Genomic DNA, 22,466 nt, shown 5'->3' on the forward strand with positions numbered 1-22,466 from the left:
GCGTTAGAGGTAGACTGAGAAGGTGGAAAGCAAAAGGGAGAAAGGCAGAAGGTGACAAGGGGAATAAAGTGAAGAAATCAACAGGAAGAACAACAAACTTCACATAAATCTTCCAAGGTCAAGAGGGAGTTGGGGAAAGACTTTTTCCCAGAGGATGGTGGACATGGAACAGCTGCCAGGACAGTGGGCACGGCCCCGTGCTGCCGGAGCTCAGGGAGCATTGGGACTTCACTCTTAGACATAGAGTTTGGGTTTGGATGGCGCTGTATGAGGACACAGTTGGGCTCGATGCTTCTTGGGGATCACCAGCATGCTCCTGGCAGGGCTCTGCTGACCTCGCTACAGAGAAAAGCACGAGCTCCTAATAAGTAGGAGAAAATACTCAATTATGGATGAGTGGCTAACTAGGTTGAGTTATGTGGATGAGTTAGCAATAATTAGGTTCTTGCCCACGCTGCTCTTTTTTGAAAACAGTGTGTGGTTGCCTTCTTCTCTCAACATTAAGCGCTGCTGAAAGCCTGTCATCATCTCATCTCATTAAAGCTCCTGTACCTACAACCTAAATAACGTTTGTAATATTCTCCTTAACTAATTCTTCTTTTTTCAGGCATTAGGTAATATTTCGTACATGTTTTTTTAAATAAGTAACGAGCAAGTAAATCAGATTTGCTGTCACACATCTTTTCAGGTTAGATCTGCAGCTTCATTCTTGGATCTTCTGCGCACAGGAATCACATGAACAATTTTTTTGTTGTTTCTTCTTCTCTGCCTTGATTATAAAAAACACTGTGAGACTGCAGTGGTGAAGAGCTGAAATACTGCTCCAGTGTTCCATCAAACAGTGCAGTCTTTACAGCAGGGAAACGGGAAGCTGATGCCCACGGGAAGCTTTCGTGGGTTTTGACAGGTTCTTCCACATCCAGCTGATGGAGGAGTGCAACTGCTCACCAAACTGCCTTTTTTTGGAACTTGATTAAAAAGTGTAATTAAATCCTCTGCTTACACCCAAAAAAGTATACTGTAGTTCCTTATGGTGAATCCCAGTCCAGCTTAGAGATCTGGCGTGGCATCTCTCAAGCTTAATGCCCTGCCATAGAAAAACTGAAGCGCAGTACTGGGAGGTTTCACTGTTCCTGTACGTGATATGAAGGATTCGGAGTAGATTTTATATCCATCTTCTTATAGATTTCATTTCTGGGAGAGGATAGAGCTTACCATTTGGGTGATCTCAGAACTTTCAAGGTTTCAGCATTCATACTGAGCACCAGAAAAGCAGAAAATAATGGCAATTGTACTTCCAGCCACATTAGAGAGTTTGCATAGCTTTGAAACTTTTTTTTGTTGAACATTTTCCTTTTAAAAATAGCAGTCTTCAGCTTGAAAAGCTTTGGCTTTGGTCTTGCCACTGTTTGGTATGAAACAGGAGACCTGTGTTATGATTCAGTGTATCAAAAGACTTTTTACTTTTCAAGCCCCACCGTACTTCTGAGTCCTCTTACTCTGAAGGAACTCTGCAGATTGTTTCTGCATGGATCTGCCATGCTGTATTGTTGCCTTCGCATCCTGTGTTCAGAAGTGGTGAGCCATGTCCAACGGGGCTTCTATGCCCTAATAGTTGGGGTTATCATCTTTGTGGGATTTTCACTCCTCACCGACAAGGAAAGCCACAAAGGACAAGTTTCCTTTCCTGTGCTCTGTAGAAATTCACTCACTGGAGAAAGCTGTCCAGAATGAAATCCAAACGGGTATCTGCACCTTTGGATGGGGGTGGCCATGGTGGTGCGGGTCAGCAATTGGTCTTGATGATCTTGGAGGTCTTTTCCAACCTTGGTGATTCCATGATACTGCGAGTGGGTGGGCATGCTGGGGATAGCTTGAAGGTTGGACTTGGTGATCCTACAGATCAAACCTTTTCCAACCTTACAGATTTTGTGATTCTATGATATCTCATACTTTCAAATGATCTCCTACTAATTAGAAAGCTTTCTCTCCCTGTGCTGTCTGCTGCTTTCAGAAGAGTGTCAGCATCCTGGGATTGCTGCAGAAGTTGAGCCAAGCTTCATTAAGCTGTTCACTCCCTTCCTTATGACACTGTATTTTTCTTTACGGGCTGCAGCAGCAGGATGCTTGCCTGTTACAGAGGAGATAGTTGCAAGTCTCGAGTAGGTTGTAAGACAATTTGGAGGATTATTGATCAATGATGACTCAAGGAAGGAATGACTCAAGGAAAGATTCAGACTACTCATCCTGCAAGCAGAGTAACTGATAAGACATTTTCATTTCAGATATTTTCAATTCTTGAGCTACTGCTGGAAAAGTGACCCAGAAATGCAACCTGAACACAAATGCTACTTCCCACCATAGAAAGAAATGGGGAAAAATAAATCAAAGATCATGGCTTTAATTAGTTCCTGGTTAATGATGTTGTGATAGTCAGGGATTTCTTCAGTTTCTGTGAAGTAATATGGTTTGCTGCACAGGTTTTTGGAGGTTTATAAATCAATTTGAAAGAGGAGCGGTAACAAGAATGATAAAGGAGAAAAAAGGAAAGGTGAAGAGAAAGCCTCATCAAAGAGCCTGAGAAGTGATGGGAGCAGAAAAGTGTCTGGGAGTCAGGATTTTCTGGCTTGAAAGGATAAAGTTAGAAATGAATCAAAACAGGAGGGATAGGAAGCTGTTTATTCAAACTGCATCCATCAAGTTCACAAGCCTGAAAATAGAGAAAATAGTCTTATCTCTTTAGATTCGATAGAAGGATGAGTGATAGGATATCTGAGAGGGTTGCAGAGGAAGATTGACTTATTTTTAGGGAAAAAATGTTCTGAGGCATTCCTGTTTACAGCGCCGCTCTGTTTTGGAGTAACAGGTATGCTCCATCTGTAGGTCAGTTCAGCTCTGGGCAGACATTTAGCCATGTAACTTAAAAAAAAAACCACAACGCATTGAAGTCCATTCCAGATAGAGAACATTGAGGCAATTTGTGCCAATCTGTAAAATTCATCTACTGATAAAACGATTTTCCTGAATCCTAACTTAATTATTCCTTGCTTGGTTTGCATTCTCTTGCCTCAGGGGACATCAAGAATAATATATGGCTTTCTCTTGGCAGTAAGCATTGTGTATTTCAGATTTTTTATGTTGTCTCCTCTTATTCGTTTATTCTCTTCTGTCTTTCAGACCTTGCATATTGTCTTCGATTGTCTCTGATGGTGGGGCATCTGCCACATCTCTGAGCAACCCGATCCAGTGCTGTGCTTAATCCTTTTGCCCCCCAAAAGTAGTGATAGTGGGGGTTGTCATGACCAGCGCAGACCTTGTATTTGGTTTTGTTGAACCTCATGAGGTCTTCCTGGGCAAACTGTTCAGCCTGTGTAGGTCTCTCTGTATAGCATCCTGTCCCTTGGGTTTGTCAGCTGCACCCCACAGCTTGGTGTCATCCGTAAACTGCTGAGGATGCACAAAATCCCACTGTTGATGTCATTGATGAGGACATCAAAGAGCACCAGTCCCAGTACTGACCCCCGAGGGGCACCACTCATCACTCATCTCTATCTGGGCATGGAGCCGTTGAATGCTGTTCTCTGGGAACGATCTCACAGCCAGTTCCTCATCCATTGAACAGTCTACCCATCAAATCCACATCTTCCTAATTTGGAGAGTAGGATGCTGTGGGGTACCGTGTCGAAGGTCTCACTGAAGTCCAGACAGATGATGTCAGCAGCTCTTTCCTTTTCCACTGGCGCAGTGACACCATCATAAGAGGCCACTATAGGTTGGTCAACCAGGACTTTCCCTCGGTGAAGGCATGCTGATTCTCCTGTAGCAACTCCCTGTCTTCCATGTGCCTTAGCACAGCTCCAGAAGCATCTGCTCCATTATCTGGCCTAGCACAGAGGTGAGGCTGGCAGTTCAGTAGTTCCCTGCATCACCCTTTCTACCTGTCTTAGACATGGATGTGACGTTGCCTTTTCTCCAGTCACCAGGGGCTTTACCCGACTGCTGTGACTTTTCAGATATTGTTGAGAGTGGCTTGGTGACTACATCAGCCAATTCTCTCAGGACTCTGTGGCTCTGCAAAAATGTGACATTACTGACTCTGTCTGGTTTGCAAACCACTCGTATTTGCAGGTCCTTTTTTTGCAAAACTGCTGCCTTCAGGTGTCAATGCAGTTGACATGATTAAAGTAAATACGAGCAGTTGCTCAGTTGCTCTCTACTTAATAGAATGCAGCCTGTTTTTTTCCAACCATTTCTAGAATTTCTCACATAATTTGGTATTTTAGTCTTGTCCTCAAGAGTACTGTCTGCTTGTCACAGTGAGGTACAGTCTGCAGATCTGAAGCAACCGCTGTATGGAATTCAAGAGTAAAGAGAATGTCAGCAGCATTGAAGTGAGAGTGCAGGATGTTAATGGTTTCTCTCCTATAGATAGGATTTGATTGTCACGGTGTAAGGAAAGTAACTTTAACATGATTTATTCTTACAAACTCTACATTAACTGTCTCAGCAATAAAAACATAAAACTAGCGAGTGGGATACTTAGATTTAGTGGGAATGGTAACAAGTTAAGGGTTGGGTTTGATGATCTTAGAGTTCCCTTCCAACTTTAACAATTCTATGAATCTATGATTCCCTCTCAGAAGGTCCTTTTGAATCTCAACAGCTCTGCACTTTAGAGTTACCTTTAAACTTTGAATTGACCCTAGGAAAGCATTGAGGAAAACAAGAAAGCAAAATATCCACTGTGAGGTTTCCAAATGACTTTTCAACATCCGATGATGAAGTGAGCAGCATGGGCTTAGTTCCTCTGCAGTGCTGACTTTTCTCCTGAGGACTTGAGCACTTCAGGTCATGAAGATGATTTCAAGCTTCGTACAGGATTCCTGAAGAAAGAGGTTGAGGATGGAATTGTTTGATTATAGGCAGCCTCCTAGTTTGCAGCAGAGCCAAGTGCTTCAGGGGAAGGCCAAGAGGCTGCAAAAGGAGCAGACCTATGCTTGTCTTGATGGCAGGAGGAGATGAAGAGACCATGGGCATCAGCTTTGAAACTGTTTGAGGAGCGTCTCTCCCTTTTGTCCTGGTTCAATCACTCTCCTCCCATTCATTCCCCAGGAGCAGAGGTTGATACCCATCTCTTCCGTCCATCTGCTGTGTATTTACAGTCATGGAAGCCATCTCCAAGTTCTCCCAGTGAGAATCTTTTGTGTGTGATGACCAGGACAGCTTTGAGTCATATGAGACCACCTAAGCAGGTGTTCAAGAACCATAGGGATGTGGCACTGAGGGGCAGGGGTCAGTGGGCATGGTGGGGATGGGTTAGGGTTGAATTTGGTGTTCTCAGAGATCTTTTCCAACTTGAATGATTCTGGGATTCAGAGCATCTGGCTTCTTCATCTCACAGCCATCTGCCAGTAGGTTCTCCCAGAAACCACAGATTCCTCTTTAAATGCCCAGTACTTTTCTCAGTGGTGGTGATAGCTGCTGGTGAAAAGTGTGCTGAGCATACAGAGACAGTGAAGCTAGAGAATTCACTAAAGATAAAGGCGCTGAAAGACTTAATTTAACCGCAGTATCACCTCTGAGATGATGAATTGAAAGAAGGGGAGAAGTGGAACCTAAGGAAAGCACCAAAAGCACCATGGTCAAATGTTCCTTCCCAGCATAGTTTTGCATCAGGGCTGTTGGTATTGCACTGTGTCAGTCAGAAAATATGGGACTGGATCCAAACAGTGTCATATGTGGTTAGCAGGTAACGAGTGCTGTGGCTGATTTGCCTTTGTTCTCCATCCACCAGCCTCGCCCACCCACAGACCTGGGTTTCAACTTCGATGCCAACAAACAGCAAAGGCAGCTGATAGCAGAGCTGGAAAACAAAAACAGGTAAAAACCAAGCTTTGATTGGTGGTGTTTTAGAAACAGCATTTGGGTTTTTGCTTTGTAGTGTTTAACCTTTTGTATTTTATCAACCAGATTGTTTTCCTACATCTTTTGTTGGAAGGCGCAGCTGCCTCATTAACCAGTGAGCTCAATGCTGATGCAGCTGCAGTGCCTTTATTCCCTGGGAAGCAAGTTGTTCTTCTGAACTGATCTTAAATAATCCCCTTAAACTCATCAGTACTGATTACCAGAAGCTCTGTATTGCTGCACTCCAGCCCAGCAAACCCCATGGCTGGATAACTTGATGTGGCAGCAGGATAACCAACCAGGTTATGCTCCAGTGGTGGAGCAGGTAGCGTGGATGCATATAACTTGAGAGGAATGAGGATTTGTTTTATGTATTTTGTTTTCCCTGGAAGACAGGAGAATCCAGGACAGGCTGCCCAGGGAAGTGGTGTAGTCACCATCCCTGTGTTTGAGATGCGGACATGTGGCACTGAGGGATGTGGGCAGTGGGCATGGTGGGGTGGCTTGGAGTTGGACTTGTGGATCTGAGAGGTCTTTTCCAACCTGAATGACTCCATGATCTGAGAAAATTAGGAAGCCTGGAAAAAAAGGAGATGGGCCGTAGGTGGTTTCCTCCTCTTGTTCCAGAGGGATCATTAAGAAGAGATAACCCTATTTTTACTGTAATACTGCATTTGCTCTTCCTTGCTTCTTCAACACCCCTATTTTGGGTTCATGTTTCTCTGCCTGAGAGAAACCAAAAGGGTACTGTTCTAAAAAGCAAGCTGCTCAGCAGCTGCAGACTGTGTTGGGTCCCAGTGCCATGTTGGCCTCATAGCTGTGATCAGACGACCCTGTCCACGGTCTTGGGAGCTGCCAGTGAATGTAAAAGGGTTCATTTAGAGGAGTCCTGGTCCCGGAGGGTTGGTAAAAAGCAAATGCTGTACTTTCAAGAGAGCCTGCAGGTATTTGAAATTATTCACCAAGATCCCTGATAAGGGAGATCTCAATCAGTGATGTTAAGGTGCTGTGTAAGGAGAGCAGCTTGGCTGCCTCTTACAGCCATTCAACTTGAAGGGTTTTGAAGAGTCATTGCCAGCGTACAGCACACAAGCAATTTCCTACTTCTTATAACTTAAGTAGTAAATTTTCAATATGCATTACAGCAATTCATAAGACTGTTCTAATGTACCTGTCCTGGATTCAGATCTGTGCCAGTCATACACGAACAAAATTGCTGTGCTTAGACTGAAGAGTGATGGCAAGAGTGCTTGAAGGGCTATAGCAGTGTTTTAAGAGCTGTGTAGAGGGTCACTCTTCCCCTGTAATCTTCCCTTTTCATTTGTCTAGAGAGATACTGCAGGAAATCCAGCGTCTGAGACTGGAGCACGAGCAAGCCTCACAGCCCACGCCAGAGAAAGCCCAGCAGAACCCAACGCTACTGGCTGAGCTTCGGCTCCTGCGGTAATAGAAATGGCTGCAAGGTGGTGTGCACTTGGCTGACTGGTCTGCTCTGTGGCACAGGTGGTGGCACAGATTGCTGACTCGTATCAGGGCGTCAGAAGGCGGGTGGCGGAGTCATCGTCAGCACAAGCATTCAAGAGATGTGGGGATGTGGCACTGAGGGACGTGGGCAGTGGGCAGCGTGGGGGTGGGTTGGGCTTGGGGATCTTGGAGGTCTTTGACCGACCTGAATGATTTCAAGCTACGGCAGGGGAGATTCAGGCTGGACATGAGGAAGTATTACTTTTCAGAAAGGGTGGTCAGGCACTGGAATGGATGCCCAGGGAGGTGGTGGAGTCACCGAGCCTGGGGGTGTTCAAGGAAGGGCTGGATGTTGTGTTGAGGGACATGGTTTAGTGGGAGCTATTGGGAATAGGTGAACGGTGGGACTGGGTGATCTTTTAGGTCTTTTCCAACCTTGGTGATTCTGTGATTCTCTGATTCTCTGATTCTGTGATTCCATAATATCAGCATGATTTTAGTAACCTCAAAGCTTTGCATTGAGCTGCTGAGTTCCAACGAGTGACAGCGTATTGCGATTTTCCCTTTTAGAAATGGATTTATAAGGAAATGGAAATGTCTCTGAACACAGGTTCTCTTTGTACAGTTCAGAAAACTGTTTACAAAGAAGAATAACTGAGAAGAAAAATGGTATTAACAGCTTATTATGTGCTGCTCAAAAGGGTCGAGTTGAAGATGAATGCGAGATTAATCAGTGAAACTCTGAAAGTTCCTGCCTACAAATATTCAGACATACACCCACAGTTGGTGAACAATCTTCTAAGCTTCTTTAAGTTCACATTTTTAAGTGACAGGGAGAAATTGACGGTATTTATAGAATAAAGTGTTTCATAGTTTGGGTAGTCACAAGGGTGTTCTCTAGCTGTATTTTATTTCATCTTCTGCTACAAGTTAATTCAGAGCCGAACCTTCAAAAATTGTGTTCGTAATCTAAAGTAGGTTCTAAAATCCAAGCTCTTGGCAGCAACAGCTCTTTGAAAACTACGCTGTATTCTATTTGCTGTTTTTTGGGGTTTTTTTTTCTGTCCATTTATGAAGTGGCACAATTGTAGGTTTTCCATAAAGTGTAACGCTTTTGGCATGGAGCCTGCAAGACAGTTTCTGCATGGTATACTCAAGTCCTTTGCTGGCAAACATAAATATTTCAGCTTCTTTTCTTAGTTTTTCATACAGATCCTGCTATATTTTAGTACTTTTCACATCTCATATCTTGCTGATATCTCACATCTTGCTGATGTTTTCATTCTCTTACCTAATGACAGCAGCACAGATATTTTTCAGCTTCATGTGCTTCATGTAGGTATGTACATATTTTTTAAATGTTTAAGAACTGGAGAGGATGCAGAAGATGTCAACAGACATTAAGCAAGAGCTGCAGAAAGGGATACTGTGAGGCAGCTTGGTGTGTGTTTGCTCCAGCAGAGAAAGATGCAATAAGAACCAAGAGCTTAAACAAGAAACAAGGCACATTCAGACCACAATAAAAGCACGTGTTTTCTGAAGTGAGGCAATAATCACAAGAGCAGTGAGTTTTTCTGTAGGTGTTCTTCAAAAATAAAGCTAACTGGGAGGAATTTGAGTTGTGTTTTGTTAGCAGAAAAACCTGAATGGTCATTGCAGCCACTTCTGGCTTTCAAATTCATGAACGCAATCGTCGCGTAGGAGATACACTAAAGGACAGAAGGGTGACTGCACAGAAAAATGCATACACAAACGGCCAAGAGCCATCCTGATTTTCAGTCTGGCCTTCTGCATCACATGGTTTAAGAATTTTTTCCCTGTTGTGCTCCTGCCAGGCCCTCCCTGATGGCTGAAGCATCCGTGTCAGACACTCAAGTTTTTATTTTAGAATAATGGAATCATTAATGTGGGAAAAAACCTCTAAGATCACCAAGTCCAACCCCAACCCTTCCCACCATGCCCACTGCCCATGTCCTTCTGTGCCCATATTTACCCTTTTAGAGATGAAGGAGATACTATTTCCCTTGATACCTTAATGTGATTTCTAGTTGGTGTCTGTGCTCTGTCTGTGCTCAGAGGACTAAAAGTCTGTGTGTTATTTCTGACCTTCCCATGCCCGGTGCTGTTTCCAAACCTTATGTCTCCTTTTCTGGGCTGACTTTGCCCCTGATTTCATCGAAGCACGCGTTACCAAATTATCTCAATTGCTGTGTAGAATTTAGGCTACAAAAGCACAAAAACGTTAATCTGTGGAAAATCAGCTTGTCCCAGGTTGAAGAATCTGCAGACAGCACAGCCCGTAGGCATGAGTCAGCTCTACCACATTGTTGGCAAATGTAACCTTGGATGAGTGCCCTGATGTTCTTTGTTTCTTCTGCTTACGAATGCTCAGGATGCTGATTTATACACAGGTGCCATGACCAGTTTGTTCCAGGCATGAGCCTCAGACTGCATCTCTCCATTTATGTCTCTGAGGGCTGTCATTTTTGTTTTATATCACTGAACGTCTTTTGTCATTGATAAGCAGTTCCTCTTCTTTCTTCAGCAAAAGCCATCGAAAAAGAAAACAGATAATGTCAGCTGAAGTCAGATGGACACATGGGTGTTGATTCTTAATTAACAGCTGCATTGAGAGAGCCGTACATATTCAATATGTTGATTTTTACAGTATTTGTGGAGTCATAGAATGGCTTGAGTTGGAAAGGACCTTTAAAGGCCCTTTGCACCCACTCTCCTGCAGAGAACAGGGACACCCACAGCTCCATCAGGGGCTCATATTCCAGGTGACGATGCATGTACCATCACAGCACAGTTGGACTCAATGATCCTTATGGGGCCCCTCCAACTTGGGGTATTCTGCCATCTCCTTATTGCCTTCTTTTTGTGACAGGTGTGGGCATTTAGTAACCACGTTCTCCAAAATACACATCTTCAAAATGCCTAAAATAGCAAATACTTCATAGTTTTCTGTATTTTTAAGAACCAGTACAGAAAGAATTCTATAAAGTGACCTGAACAGTTTTCTGGCTGGGGTGAGTGCTTGCTGTATGACACAGCCACCATAACAAAAGCTTGCTGCACTCACTGGATTGATGCAGTCTGAGTTCCAGATTCTGATGTCTGATTGGTTTATTGGAATTCCCAGAGTGCTGTATCCATTGCACAGTGTGGAAGAACGCAGACACCATCCAAACATTCGGTCTGCAGTACGTGGTGCCTTTAACTCTGGAGTGAGACGTTATGGTACTCACAAAAATAACTGTGAGTGAACGGAGAAGCCGTGCCCATCTGTTTTTCCTTACTGTTATTTATTAATACCTATGGCTGTGATTTGTGGGGTCCGGCATTTCTTAAATCGTATCAGAGAATGAACTTCTGACACGTGTTGACAGTTTGTCTTTGAATTTCCCTTTATATTAGCCCCTATTTTTTTATGTATAAAGCAGAACCATATGGCCACGTTTCCTTACATCTCCCCCAGATAGGCATCTGCAGAAGTGCAGCGGTTTTTTGATGCCAAGGAAAGGGAAAGACACTTATTGCCTCCTATTCTTCTCCGTGGGTTTTGGGCTCTGCATGTGACACTGCTGGGCAGAAATAGCTCTGCCGAGCCTCCATCCAGAGAGGTGATAGATCCAAACATCTGCAGCCTTTTCTGCTCTTCTCTGCTCTTTTCCTTTCTTTCTTTCCTCCCATAGCTCATTCTGAAGGCTCTGCAGGACGCCTGGCTCTGATGTGAGGAGTGTTCTGAAAAGGAAGTTGGCTTTTTTTCTCAAAATACAGCCCTCTGAAAAGAAAAAAATATCACAGAATCACCAAGGTTGGAAAAGACCTTCAAGATCGTCCAGTCCAACCATCCACCTATCACCAATAGTACTCACTAAACCATGTCCCTCAACACAAAATCCAAATGTGCAAACACAAAATAAATAAAAAGGCTTCCTACAACCAAGATGCTAACTGTAGATTTGTAGAGTATAAGTGGAGAGACTGTTATGGATAGGATTTGTGGCCGTTGTACGGTGTTTTGCTGTATTTTTATGAACTGAAAGCAGGAGGGAGTGACAAAAAGAAGAGATTTTATCTGTGAATTTCCTGAATTTCTAAATACTCAGTTTCTTTCCTGAATTCTCTCCCGTCACCTGAACAGGCAGAGAAAGGATGAGCTGGAACAGAGGATGTCTGCGCTTCAGGAAAGCAGAAGGGAACTGATGGTGCAGCTCGAAGGGCTGATGAAGCTACTCAAAGTAAGGCACTGGGAGTCGGAAATGCAGTGCGTCCTCTGCACAGTCTGGAGTTCCCTGTTCTGACACTCCTGCACTGCTGTCTTACCTTTATAAAACCTTTATCAGGAATAGAAGGAGTTTGCAAAAAGTCGTTTCGTTGTGGGCTCCGCACATGGGTGCAGATGGTCAGTGATATTTCAGATTCATATGCTGCTTTTGGGGTTAAAATGCCAAGAGCATTGGAAGGCTTTGGAGAAGTGTTAGATTTGGTAACAATCTGCACGGTGTTGTGGGTGACGTTTCCATTCTCCTGAGCGTAATTGGAAAATACATTATATACAGAGCAGCTGTATAGCAGCTCCTCTTGGCAAAGCATGGCAGTGTGTTTCACAAAGCAGTAGTGCACCAACCCAGTGTTGGTTGGGTCTCTCTGTTTCATCACTCGGTGGTGTTCTAATCTATAGCATACGTTATTCTTTGGATTTCTGATTATTCTTTTCAGAGCCTACTGCCAGAGCTAAGCTCACAGTTCATCACCAGACTCTGAAATATTGTTGTGCGTTTCTTCTTTGCATTCTTCAAACTGGACACGGGTCTCATTCTATAAAACAAATGGGAAAACACTGTCCTCACTCAAAGTGTTTTTGATCTAAGAGATACAGTATGCAATGGGAGAAATGGGACAGGGATGAGGAAGAGCTTCCCCAGGAGGATGTTGGGGAACCCTGAGGGGCTGTGCCAGCTCCATGCTTGGAGGTTTCTGAAACCCAACTGGACAGGGCCCTGAGCAACCTGCCTGGGATGAAGTTGATTCTGTCCTGGGAGGAGATTGGACCGGAGACCTCCTGAGGTCCCCTCCAACCTGAGTTATCCCAAGAGCCCGTGGCCATTTTGTCATTACTTGGTTTTACGTGTTGCGTTACGGTGGGACTTGATGATCTTAGAGGTCTTTTCCAACCCTAATGATTCCATTATTCCATAGGGTTCTCCCTCCATTAAATGAAGGAGTTCTTGGTGTCCCTGGTTTTTCCCTTTGCAGATATGTCACCGGTGGCCCTTTTCAGTCTTTTCTCTGAAATCTGTAGTTGTCCCATTCTCGCTGCACTTGATGTGCCTTGTTTGTTGTGAGCAGTGCTACCTGGTTAATGGGGTGTCACCAGTAAGTTCCCTCATAGTCAGATACATTGCATCTGTGCAGCTCCTTTAGAAGTCAAACTTGTAACACGATCCAAACAACAAAATCAGATTTATTTGGCAAGATCTATTTTCTTCATATGTTTTTTTTTTGATGCCAAGGAAAGGGAAAGACACTTATTGCCTCCTATTCTTCTCCGTGGGTTTTGGGCTCTGCATGTGACACTGCTGGGCAGTGTCTATTTTCTTCATATGTGAAGCTTCATATGTTGCTTACGACTCGAGCCTTGTATCAGCACCTCAGTGAATTAATGACGAGGCAAGATGTTTGCACTTAATGAGTTGTCTTGTCTTCCTTTTTGAGTATCAGTACTACAGCGCATCCCAATCCTTGGTATTCTGGAGTCTGTTGAAGATTACCTTGGCTGGACAAGGTAACCACTCATGTAATTACAGCCTTGTTGATCTAAAAACACCAGCAGATCCTCTTTAACACCTTTTCTCAGTATCGGTGGAAAGCATTTCTCTGACTCCCAGGGGGAGGCACTTTATCCTCCTGTTACTCAAACACAGAGAAGAAACAGTAATTCCTGCTCCTATACTAAAAATGTTGCCATCTTTGCTATCAAGAAGCAGTGCACACCACCTCTGGTATGTGTTCATTTCAAAGTCTCCTTTTTGGTGGTTTTAGCCCTGTCAGACATGAATTTTTAGTTCAAGTTTTATCTTCTCTTGTCATTTGGCGCACTTAAAAGTTTTCATTTATAATTTAGATCAGCTGTTAAGCTTTTATGTTTTTTCCATTTTCTTATACAGTATTTTCTGCATTTTTAATGCTGCCTTCAGTTCACCATTTAGAGTTGGATTGATCTTAACTTTGGTTATTTGAATGTCTGGTATCCCAGCTCCCTCTGTAAAAGGGAAGGGAGGAAAGGCATTGTTGTTCTCTGTGGGTTCATCTGGTTTTTTCCATTAAATATAGAGGAGACAAGGTGATTAACTGATATTGGGCATCTCTGTTTTCACTGGGTGCTGTTAGTTACAATGAAAAGGGGGAGTTTTCACTCTGCCCTGATGATTTCTCCAGCATTATTTGTCACAGAATTCCTTTACGCCTTTTCTGATTTTTTTTTCTCTCTGCCATTTTGTTCATTCTCACTTATGACCTCTATACACTGAAAATTGACTCAATGTAATGCTCAGAATGGGCCAGCTGTTAACCCACCCCACTTATGACCTCTATACACTGAAAATTGACTCAATGTAATGCTCAGAATGGGCCAGCTGTTAACCCACCCCACCATGCCCCCTGCCCACATCTCTCAGTGCCACATCTCCACATTCTTCACATTGAACACCTCCAGGTTTGGTGACCCCACCACCTCCCTGTGCAGCTGTGCCACTGCAGCACTGCTCTTTTGGAGAAGAAATGTTTCCTAATATCCAACCTGAAATCCATCTTCCCACACTGCTACAGCCTGCGCTTCAGGTTGATCTCCACACAGAGCTCCACATCTTTCCTTGTTCTTCTGCCTACAGAAGAACAGACAGTGACTTGGCATCATCGGAAGGACTTGATTCCACCATGGTGGGGATGTATTGGAGGATTGTCCAGTACATGCTCTGGTTGCACTCAGCTCTTCTCTAAATGCTGGCAGTGGTATTTTGCTGCACTGTCCAATGCATCTTGAAGCGCACTGTGGGTTCCTTAGGGCAAGGTTGTGTTCCTCAAATTGACACTCATCACCAGATGACCACCAAGCTCCATCCAGATGTCAACCAGCACCAGTTTCATAGAATCATAGAGTATCCAAGTTGAGTATTGGGAAAAATTTCTTATCCCAAAGAACGTTCGGGCATTGGAGCAAGCTGCCAAGGGAGGTGTTCAAGAAAAGGGTGGATGTGGCCCTGAGGGACGTGGTCAGTGAGCGTGGTGGGAATGGGTTGGGATTGGACTTTGTGATCTTGGAGGTCTTTTCTAACCTCAGTGATTCTGTGAATCCGCGATTCTGTGATTCTACCCCAAATTGAAAGGGACCCATAAGGATCATCGAGTCCAACTCTTCAGCAGCCTGCCTGCCTCTCATCTGCCCGCAGTGCCCTCAGCTGCCCTGTTCAAATCATTTTTCTCTTCTTTTCCTCATCCAGGCTATTGGCTTAGCTGTCCATTTTTATCCTGAAGTCTCACGTAATCACCTAGTGCCATTAGCCTGCACTCTTGTAATAAGCAGTCAGTGGTGATGATTGTCTGCCTTCTTGCAGGGTTTTTGCCTTAAGCTAGGAGGATGTTCAGCAGACAGATCCCATTTCACTTTTTTCTATTTCCTCAATGGTAATTTCCTCACTGGCTGATTTGATGATTTATCTTACAAATGCTTGGTTCTTCTTGCAGAGCACTGCAACTTCTTGAGAAGTTTTTTTGTGTGGCTTTTGTTTTTTTTCCACATCTGCAGTTAATACTAAAGCCTCATTTTTCAAACTAACAACTTTTTTTTTTTGTAGAGTAGAGGTTGTTTAAGATCTTTTCCCTGTCCTGGCTCACCATCTGGTCCTGTGAGTCCTTGCGCTGGGAGAAGGAACAACTGGAAACATGGGAGCAAGGGAAGGGCACCAGGAGCACCAAGTTCTGATGCATCAGTACTTAAATATGCACCTGAATCCCAAACCTTGGGAGAAAAAACAAAAGTATCCACTCAGAAATGAGGGATTATGTGGTTATACATTACCAGACATCTCTGCAGTGCCCTCAGGAACACATCACTATCTTTTGGGGTAGTGGTTGGTGAGAAGAACCCAATCTAAATTTGAGGTCAGGCTCTGGGTGGTCAGGGCATAAATGAGAGAAGGGGGATACAGGGATCCCAGCCTTTCAAGGTCAGAAGCAACTTGTATTCCATTCATTTTAATTGCATGAACTGCTTTCTGGAGAGATGCACTGGGGAGCAGTCCTGCTGCTCTCTGCACTTTGTGCAAAGCCACCACTGGGGAGAATGCATGCTGTTATCTTCAAAAAAAGCTGGAAATGCTGATTCTGCACGAACAAACAAACAAACAAAAAAAAACCCACTGCCAACCTTTCCTTCTAATGCACACTGTTGCTACCCCACCACAGCTGCTGCCTTCCTCCGTGGAAGCAAACTCATGCAACAAACACAGTGTACCCACTGTTATGAAGCCCATTCTTATATAGGCAAGGACAAAATGTGTGAAAGCATTTGACTTAGAAAGTAACTCTTGTGATATTTCAGTGATTGCTATGATTTTGCACAGTGGCACGAGAAATGCTTGTATGGTTGATGTTGCAGAGTGATCCCACTGGCTCAGAAGGGTCATAGCATGCATTGCTCTGATTCAAAAGAGCATAAATTCGTCCATATTTCACCATTTTTGGTCTTTCAAATTAGCGTGCTCTGTACTGATCAAAGTTGAATTGCAACAGCAATATCATTCTCTCCATCTTTGTATCTACTTTATATCTTTGATTCTAGTGCCTCCCAGTTTCTCTTCTCCCATTGTAGGTATGCTTTAGTTCAAAAACCCAAAGAGCCCACCTCGCATAAATTTGCCCTTTTGAAACCCAATCTGCAGAGCTCACTACAGGCCCAGTGCTCACTCCATGATCAGAAAGGTGATACTTTGCCTCTCAGGTTATGACACTTTCAGTCTTCGTGATGGCAAGGAACCAGAAGCAGTGCACTGATTGCACACCTCAAGTGGCATTGGCAAACTTTTCAGTCTGAAAGCAAGGTTGTCTTGAGGACATTTGGAGAGTCATTTCTGAGTCTAGGACAGGAAGAGAGTCCTAGCCCACAGTGATCTGCATTCCATGTTTCCAATGTTCCCAAACACCAATGGCCATTTGGACAAAAGTGATCTTTTAAAATGGGACAGATTACACCTTTACATTCCCATGTAGCTCTTAACCCAACTTGACTGTTTCTGTTTGTGACTGCAGATGTTCCTACAGTTTGCCACGTTCTCCTCCTTCATTGGATCTGTTGTATATTATGTGTATGTATGTTCCCTTGTAACGTGGTAATTAATCTATCCTGTTTCTTTCTTCACCTTTATCTTTCGCCAACCATTATAGGAAGAAGAGCAAAAACAGGCAGTAAGTTGACTTCAGTTTGTAGGTCATCTTTTTTCTTCTTTCTGCATGAAAATACAAATTTCTGTTCACTGGCTTGTATGCAAATAAGCCACGGGAACGGGAGGGTCTTCGTCACGGGTGAGTTTGAAAGCAACCCCCGTGATTATTCAGCAGAGCATGGTTTTGTGTCCATCCATAAAGCTTTTCCTCTCTCCCTTTCAAATGAAGTTGATTGCTGTGAGCACGCAAGCGGTGGCCATGTTGGGTTTTCATAGAATTGTGCATGACCATCCAGGGTTGAAAATTTGGATTCTCAGCTGGCTTTGTAATGTGTTTTCTTGGCAACTCCTTGGAGTGTTTTCCTTGCTAGGAAAGCTTTCTTGTCTCTTCAGGTATCCTTAATTTGCCTCTTTGCCACATACAAGCCCATGCATGAAAACTAATTAATGACTTAATATTCTAGGCATGGATCCATATCTCTCAATCATGGCATAGTCTGCTTGAATGAGTCTGCTGTGCTCACTGTGCGCAGGATGAGCAAACCAACAAGAGGCAAGAACGCGTTTGCTCTGTTACTGATTTTCATTTCTGCTGCCCACCTATTAAAATCTGAGTCCTGTGTTGATTTCGGAATCCACTCCAGAGGGAGCCCTTTTGCTTTTCTCAGGAACAGCCAGATGTTCAGCGTCTCCCTCCAGCAGAACAAATTTCCAGCATTTTTGAGCATGTTTTTCCTTGTACGCAGAGCATTAATGGCGATCAATCCCATGTTTCTGATTGTTGGGGTTTCTTTTACATCTTATCAGATACATTAATTGGAAATTATTGTGATTTTTATTTTTTTTTTTTATAATTAAATCTATATTTCTTTGTATTTTCGATTGCTGAAAACGCTTCAAAGCTACATGTGCTGAAATTCACTTTGGGTAATTTTGGGGTGGCTTTTTATTACAATTCTGCCATCAACTTAAAAATAAGATTGAGGTAAGTGTGCATCTCCTGTTGGAGATCAGTTTGTCTTTCGGTGATCCTTCCAGTAAAGATTTATCCCTGGGTCTGCCAAGGCACCTTGCAGAAATCCTTTGGCTTAGGGAAGGGGACAGATTGCAGCACATGGCACCAATCTTAAGGAATTTCCTGGAGAAAGGAAAGAGCCAACATGCCTCAGTCCCTGTCCTCCTATTTTGTACTGTCATACTGTCACTGTATGTCATTTTCTTACCCACCATCTTTGCTAGGAATAATGCTCTACGTGGAAGTGCTGCATGTTATTATCTTGTTTTTCCTCCGCTATGATGTTCGTCCTGATTCTGAATATAGAAAAATAGAGTAAATAGGAGATCAAGTGAATAACTTGCCCAATTTTACTTCCTCTCAATCCCTGGAGCAGTGTGTTAGTAAGAGGATAAGAGAGCCAAAACTGAGTGCTAAAATAATGTCAGTACATTGTTAGGCTGCCAGTCCCGTTCTGTTGGAATTGATGACGAATGAGCCAAAAAGGATCTGAAACTCAGGAAAGCAGATTTTGGCCAGCCAAAGGGCACGCTGCTAATCGGTAGGAGTGGAAAATTTACATCCTTATGTTTATGTAGGCTGAAATAGACCGAAATTGTTCTCCTAACTATAAAAGTGCATCTGGCCGTTTCACTGGATAGAATCATAGGATCTTTCAGGTTGGAAAAGTCCTCTGACATCACCAACCCCAGCCCATCTCATTACGCCCACTGACCGTGTCCCTCAGTGCCACATCTCTGTGGTTCTGGAACACCTCCAGGGATGGTGACTCCCATCTACCAACTTCTTCAGGGGAATACCATGGGAGACAGAGACAAAGGCTGTACTAAAATCTAGGCAGATAATACCCACAGCCTTTCCTTCATCCTCTAGGTGGTATGGCACTGGGAAAGATTTTGAATTGTTTGAGTTGGAAGGGACCTTTAAAGGCCATCTAGTACAATTCCCTGCAGTGAGCAGGGGTACCTACAGCTGGATCAGGCACTCAGATCCCCGTTCAGCCTCACCTTGGCTGTCTCCAGGGATGGGACACCAACCGGTTTGGTAAGGTCTGCCAAGGTCCCTCTAATGGCACTCCAACCATCTGGTGTATCTGCTGCTCTCACAGTTTTGCACTCATTGGGGGTGAGTGCTCTCCTTTCATCTAAATCATTACTGAAGATCCTAAATAGTTGTGGCTCCAGTGACAACCCTTGAGGCACACCCCCAGCGGGTGTCTTCCAGCTGGACTTGTGTCACCACTAGCAGCTCTACACATCACACTGTGAATTGGTGTCAGCGCTGTTCCAGAAAGGCATTAATGGAACATCTCCAGTTTGAAGTCCAGAAGGATTCATTGAACCGTACCCCCATTTCCAGATGTCTTCAGGACTTCATGTCATGCATTTTCTCCATACCAAATGTACCTGAGCTGTTTGTGACAGTTTGGCTTAAAGCCAACTGAAGCATGTTGAAAATATTATCAAGCGTCACACTGCCCTTTACAACCTCTGCCAGTTGTAGTGGTTGTAGAGTTGCATCTTCCCTCTGTAAGAATATCTTTAAAAGGGTCCCAGTCTAACACGTGCTCAGCCAGCCCTTCCCCTGCCCATCAGGCATGGAAGAAAAGCCTGGTCTGGTTGGTACTTCACAAAGGGCTACAGTCTAGTCCAGAAACAGCTGAACCACAGATGGGAAGAAATGTGGAACACTGCCTGGGAGCCATGGAAGAGAAGTTCTCAGCGATCTGAAGGGATGATCCTCTCACCCTCTGATGAGATGGATCGATTATGTGGTGACAACATCCATTTACATGAAGGATTAAGGTAAGTAAGAGGCAAATCAATTGAGCAGTCTCTGATTCAGGACTGGCCGCACATCAAAAGCAGTAGCATTAGCATCCGCTTCAGGAATTTCTGATTTCCCTTTTCTGCTAGAGCAGCAAATTATATCCCATCTTTGCAGTATTGCTAAGAACAGTTACAGGGGATGAGTCAAAGAGGATCGGTTTTCCTGGCTGTATTCAAGCAAGTTTCATGACCAGCAAAAAAAGACTTCCTGAAGAAAATGCCATAATGTTCATTGTAAAGACAACGCAGAGTCATGGAGCCATTCAAGTTGAAGAACACCTCTCAGATCACCAAGTCCAACCCATGCCTACCGTGCCCACAAACCATGCATGTCCTTAAGGGCCACATCTCTGGACACTGGAACATCTGGACACATCCTGGGCACTGGAATGGGCTGCCCAGGGAGGTGGTGGAGTCACCGAGCCTGGGGGTGTTCAAGGAAAGGCTGGATGTTGTGTTGAGGGACATGGTTTAGTAGGAGCTGTTGGGAACAGGTGAACGGTTGGACTGGATGAGCTTTTAGGTCTTTTCCAACCTTGGTGATTCTATGATTCTCCGATCTCCACATTTCTTGAACACCTCCAGGGATAGCAACTTCACCATGCATTCCAAGGGCTGAACGTGCCCAGCTAAGCATGGACAGGATGGATGTTAGGAACAATTCCTTCTTCAAAAGGGTGGTCTGGAACTGGAACAGGCTGCATAGGGAGGTGGTGGGCTCACTTGCTGGAGGTATTCAGGAAATGTGGAAATGTGGCACTGAGGGACTCCTTCAAATGAGTTGGGCCAGTCCTGATCACATCCTGAAAGAAAAAATACTGTATAAAGAGATTATTTCAGTAATGGAGTATTAAGCCACATAACCCATCACACTGTTCTCTCCCACTGCTAAAATTGTTGTGTCCTAGCTAATAAAGTTCTTTTCCAGCATAGATCCTAATTTACAACAGGACCATGTTCATGTCACAGCTGGTGAGAGACTTAAATAATCTGCTAAATATTAAAACCTTTGTTTTATTGTCAAACGAACAGCCATTGGAGCTGTGCTGTTCGATATTCAGAGGAACGTTAAAGGAATTCACGGAGATGTACATCACATGTATCGTGTCTCTGGCATGTAGTACAATACATACAACAAATCCAGAAGAGCGTCAAGAGAACTGATCTGGTGCCAGACAGGCACAGAAACAGCCTCACAGCAGAGGAGCTCACATGGGAGTGTTTAAAGACTGGAATGGAAATCTTTTCCTTTCAGAAGATGGTGGGAACCGTACAGCGTTGCAGAGCAGATGAGGCTCTTGAGTGTTGAGGTTGTGTTACCAAATGGAAAAAGTGGGCACGCTGTCACCAAACCACACTCAAGAGGTCATGGACATCGTGGGAGGGTTGTTCCTCAACCTCACAGATGGGCTCTTGGGAGCCCCAGTTTTCTGCAGAGAGAGTAATTCCTAACCTTGAAGAGCCGTGAAGAAGCCTCAGTGTGCTGATATCTGAATCTGGGACTGCTGTGTATGTTTTGGCATCCTCCAAAGCGGGCACAGTGGGGCTGGGTGACAGTGGGACTTGGTAATCTTAGAGGTCTTCTCCTACCTCAATGATTCTATGATGCTATTCAGGGACACGGTCAGTAGGCATGGTGGTGATTGGACTCAATGACCTTTAGTGGTTTTTTCCAACCTTCATGACTCTATGAAATTTAGAAGAGTACCTCTGCTCGCCTACCACACTGGCAGCTCTACCTGCCCAATTAAGCTGAAAAGAATTGCAGCAGTTCTTGAGTCTCACAGGCTAAGTCTGTGTGCATGGAAAAGTTCTGTGATTCTGAAGCCAGCTGGCACAGGAACACCTTGGTCTGCAGGACCTGGTGGCTGCATGCAGCACTGGGGATGGTCCCCACAGCGTGCTTGGGAGTGCTGGGGAATGTGATGGCTGAAAAGTGTCAAAGCTGTGCCAAGGAGCATTCTCACACTTCACTGCTGTAAATTACCTTGTTGCAGTGCCAGAAGCACTCCTGGGCATGATTCAATTCACTCCTATAGACAGATTTAGCTTCAGAGTAAGCTTTGAGTTTGTGCCTCCACGCCACAAACCATGTTTATGGGCCTCCTAAAGGATGTCAAACCCAGAAAGACTCCAGAAGAGCCACTTAAATGTTGAGCATTTAACACTGTATTGGGAGCCAGGTCTTTCCCAACCTTAATGATTCTATGAGTAGGCATGATGATAATGAGTTGATTGTTGGGCTTGATGGTCTTGGAGGTCTTTTCCAACCTTAATGATTCGATGATTCTCTTCTATGAAGTATTGGAATAGGTTATCCCAAGAAGTGGTGGATGTCCCTGAGAACACCCAAAGTCAGGCTGGACGGGGCTCTGAGCACCTGATGGAGCTGTGGGTGTCCCTATTAATTCCCAGGGGGTTGGACAAGATGACCTTTAAAGGGGCCTTCCAACTCAAACGATTCTGTGATTCTACAGTTGTACAAAGTGCTGTCAGATGTGCAAGACAAACTAAGACAGCGAATAGCACTTGGATATTTTTTTGGTTATTTCTGACTCGTAGTAAATAGATACTTTCAAAAATAGCAGTTGAGAAAATTGTCACGGGGATCTGCAGTTTTTCCTGTGTTCCTGCTGCCCCATTAGGAGGGAACAGCCATAGCGTAGAACCATTTATGCAGAGCACTCGCTCCATTCATGTCTTCCCTGAATTGCATTCCTCTGTACTTAATCACATCTTGGACTGCACAGCCAGGAACAGGCAGGAGTTTGTTCAGTTTAATGTTTTCCAAGCTGAGAAAGACAC

At 44.1% G+C, this 22,466-nt stretch overlaps 2 protein-coding genes across 14 annotated transcripts in view; one reads left to right on the forward strand and one right to left on the reverse strand.

Annotated features, from left to right (window-relative positions):
• Positions 1-22,466, reverse strand: part of OST4 (oligosaccharyltransferase complex subunit 4, non-catalytic) — a 223,238-nt gene that overhangs the window by 93,710 nt on the left and 107,062 nt on the right. The window lies entirely within an intron of this gene.
• Positions 1-22,466, forward strand: part of DTNB (dystrobrevin beta) — a 188,207-nt gene that overhangs the window by 88,349 nt on the left and 77,392 nt on the right. For 7 of the 13 annotated variants that reach the window (XR_008208815.1, XM_052692300.1, XM_052692238.1 and 4 more), the window contains 4 exons: positions 5,795-5,880; positions 7,234-7,347; positions 11,519-11,615; positions 16,819-16,839. Coding sequence is in view for 9 of the 13 variants with exons in the window: in XM_052692300.1 (XP_052548260.1) it covers positions 5,795-5,880; positions 7,234-7,347; positions 11,519-11,615; positions 16,819-16,839 (318 nt within the window). In the remaining 4 variants the exon portion in view is untranslated. The remainder of the gene's footprint in view (positions 1-5,794; positions 5,881-7,233; positions 7,348-11,518; positions 11,616-16,818; positions 16,840-22,466) is intronic. The other 6 variants (XR_008208844.1, XR_008208843.1, XR_008208845.1 and 3 more) reach the window with 1 other exon arrangement.

Source organism: Tympanuchus pallidicinctus, unplaced genomic scaffold (genome assembly GCF_026119805.1).
Source record: "Tympanuchus pallidicinctus isolate F22 unplaced genomic scaffold, pur_lepc_1.0 scaffold1, whole genome shotgun sequence".
In the NCBI taxonomy this organism is placed as follows: domain Eukaryota; kingdom Metazoa; phylum Chordata; class Aves; order Galliformes; family Phasianidae; genus Tympanuchus; species Tympanuchus pallidicinctus.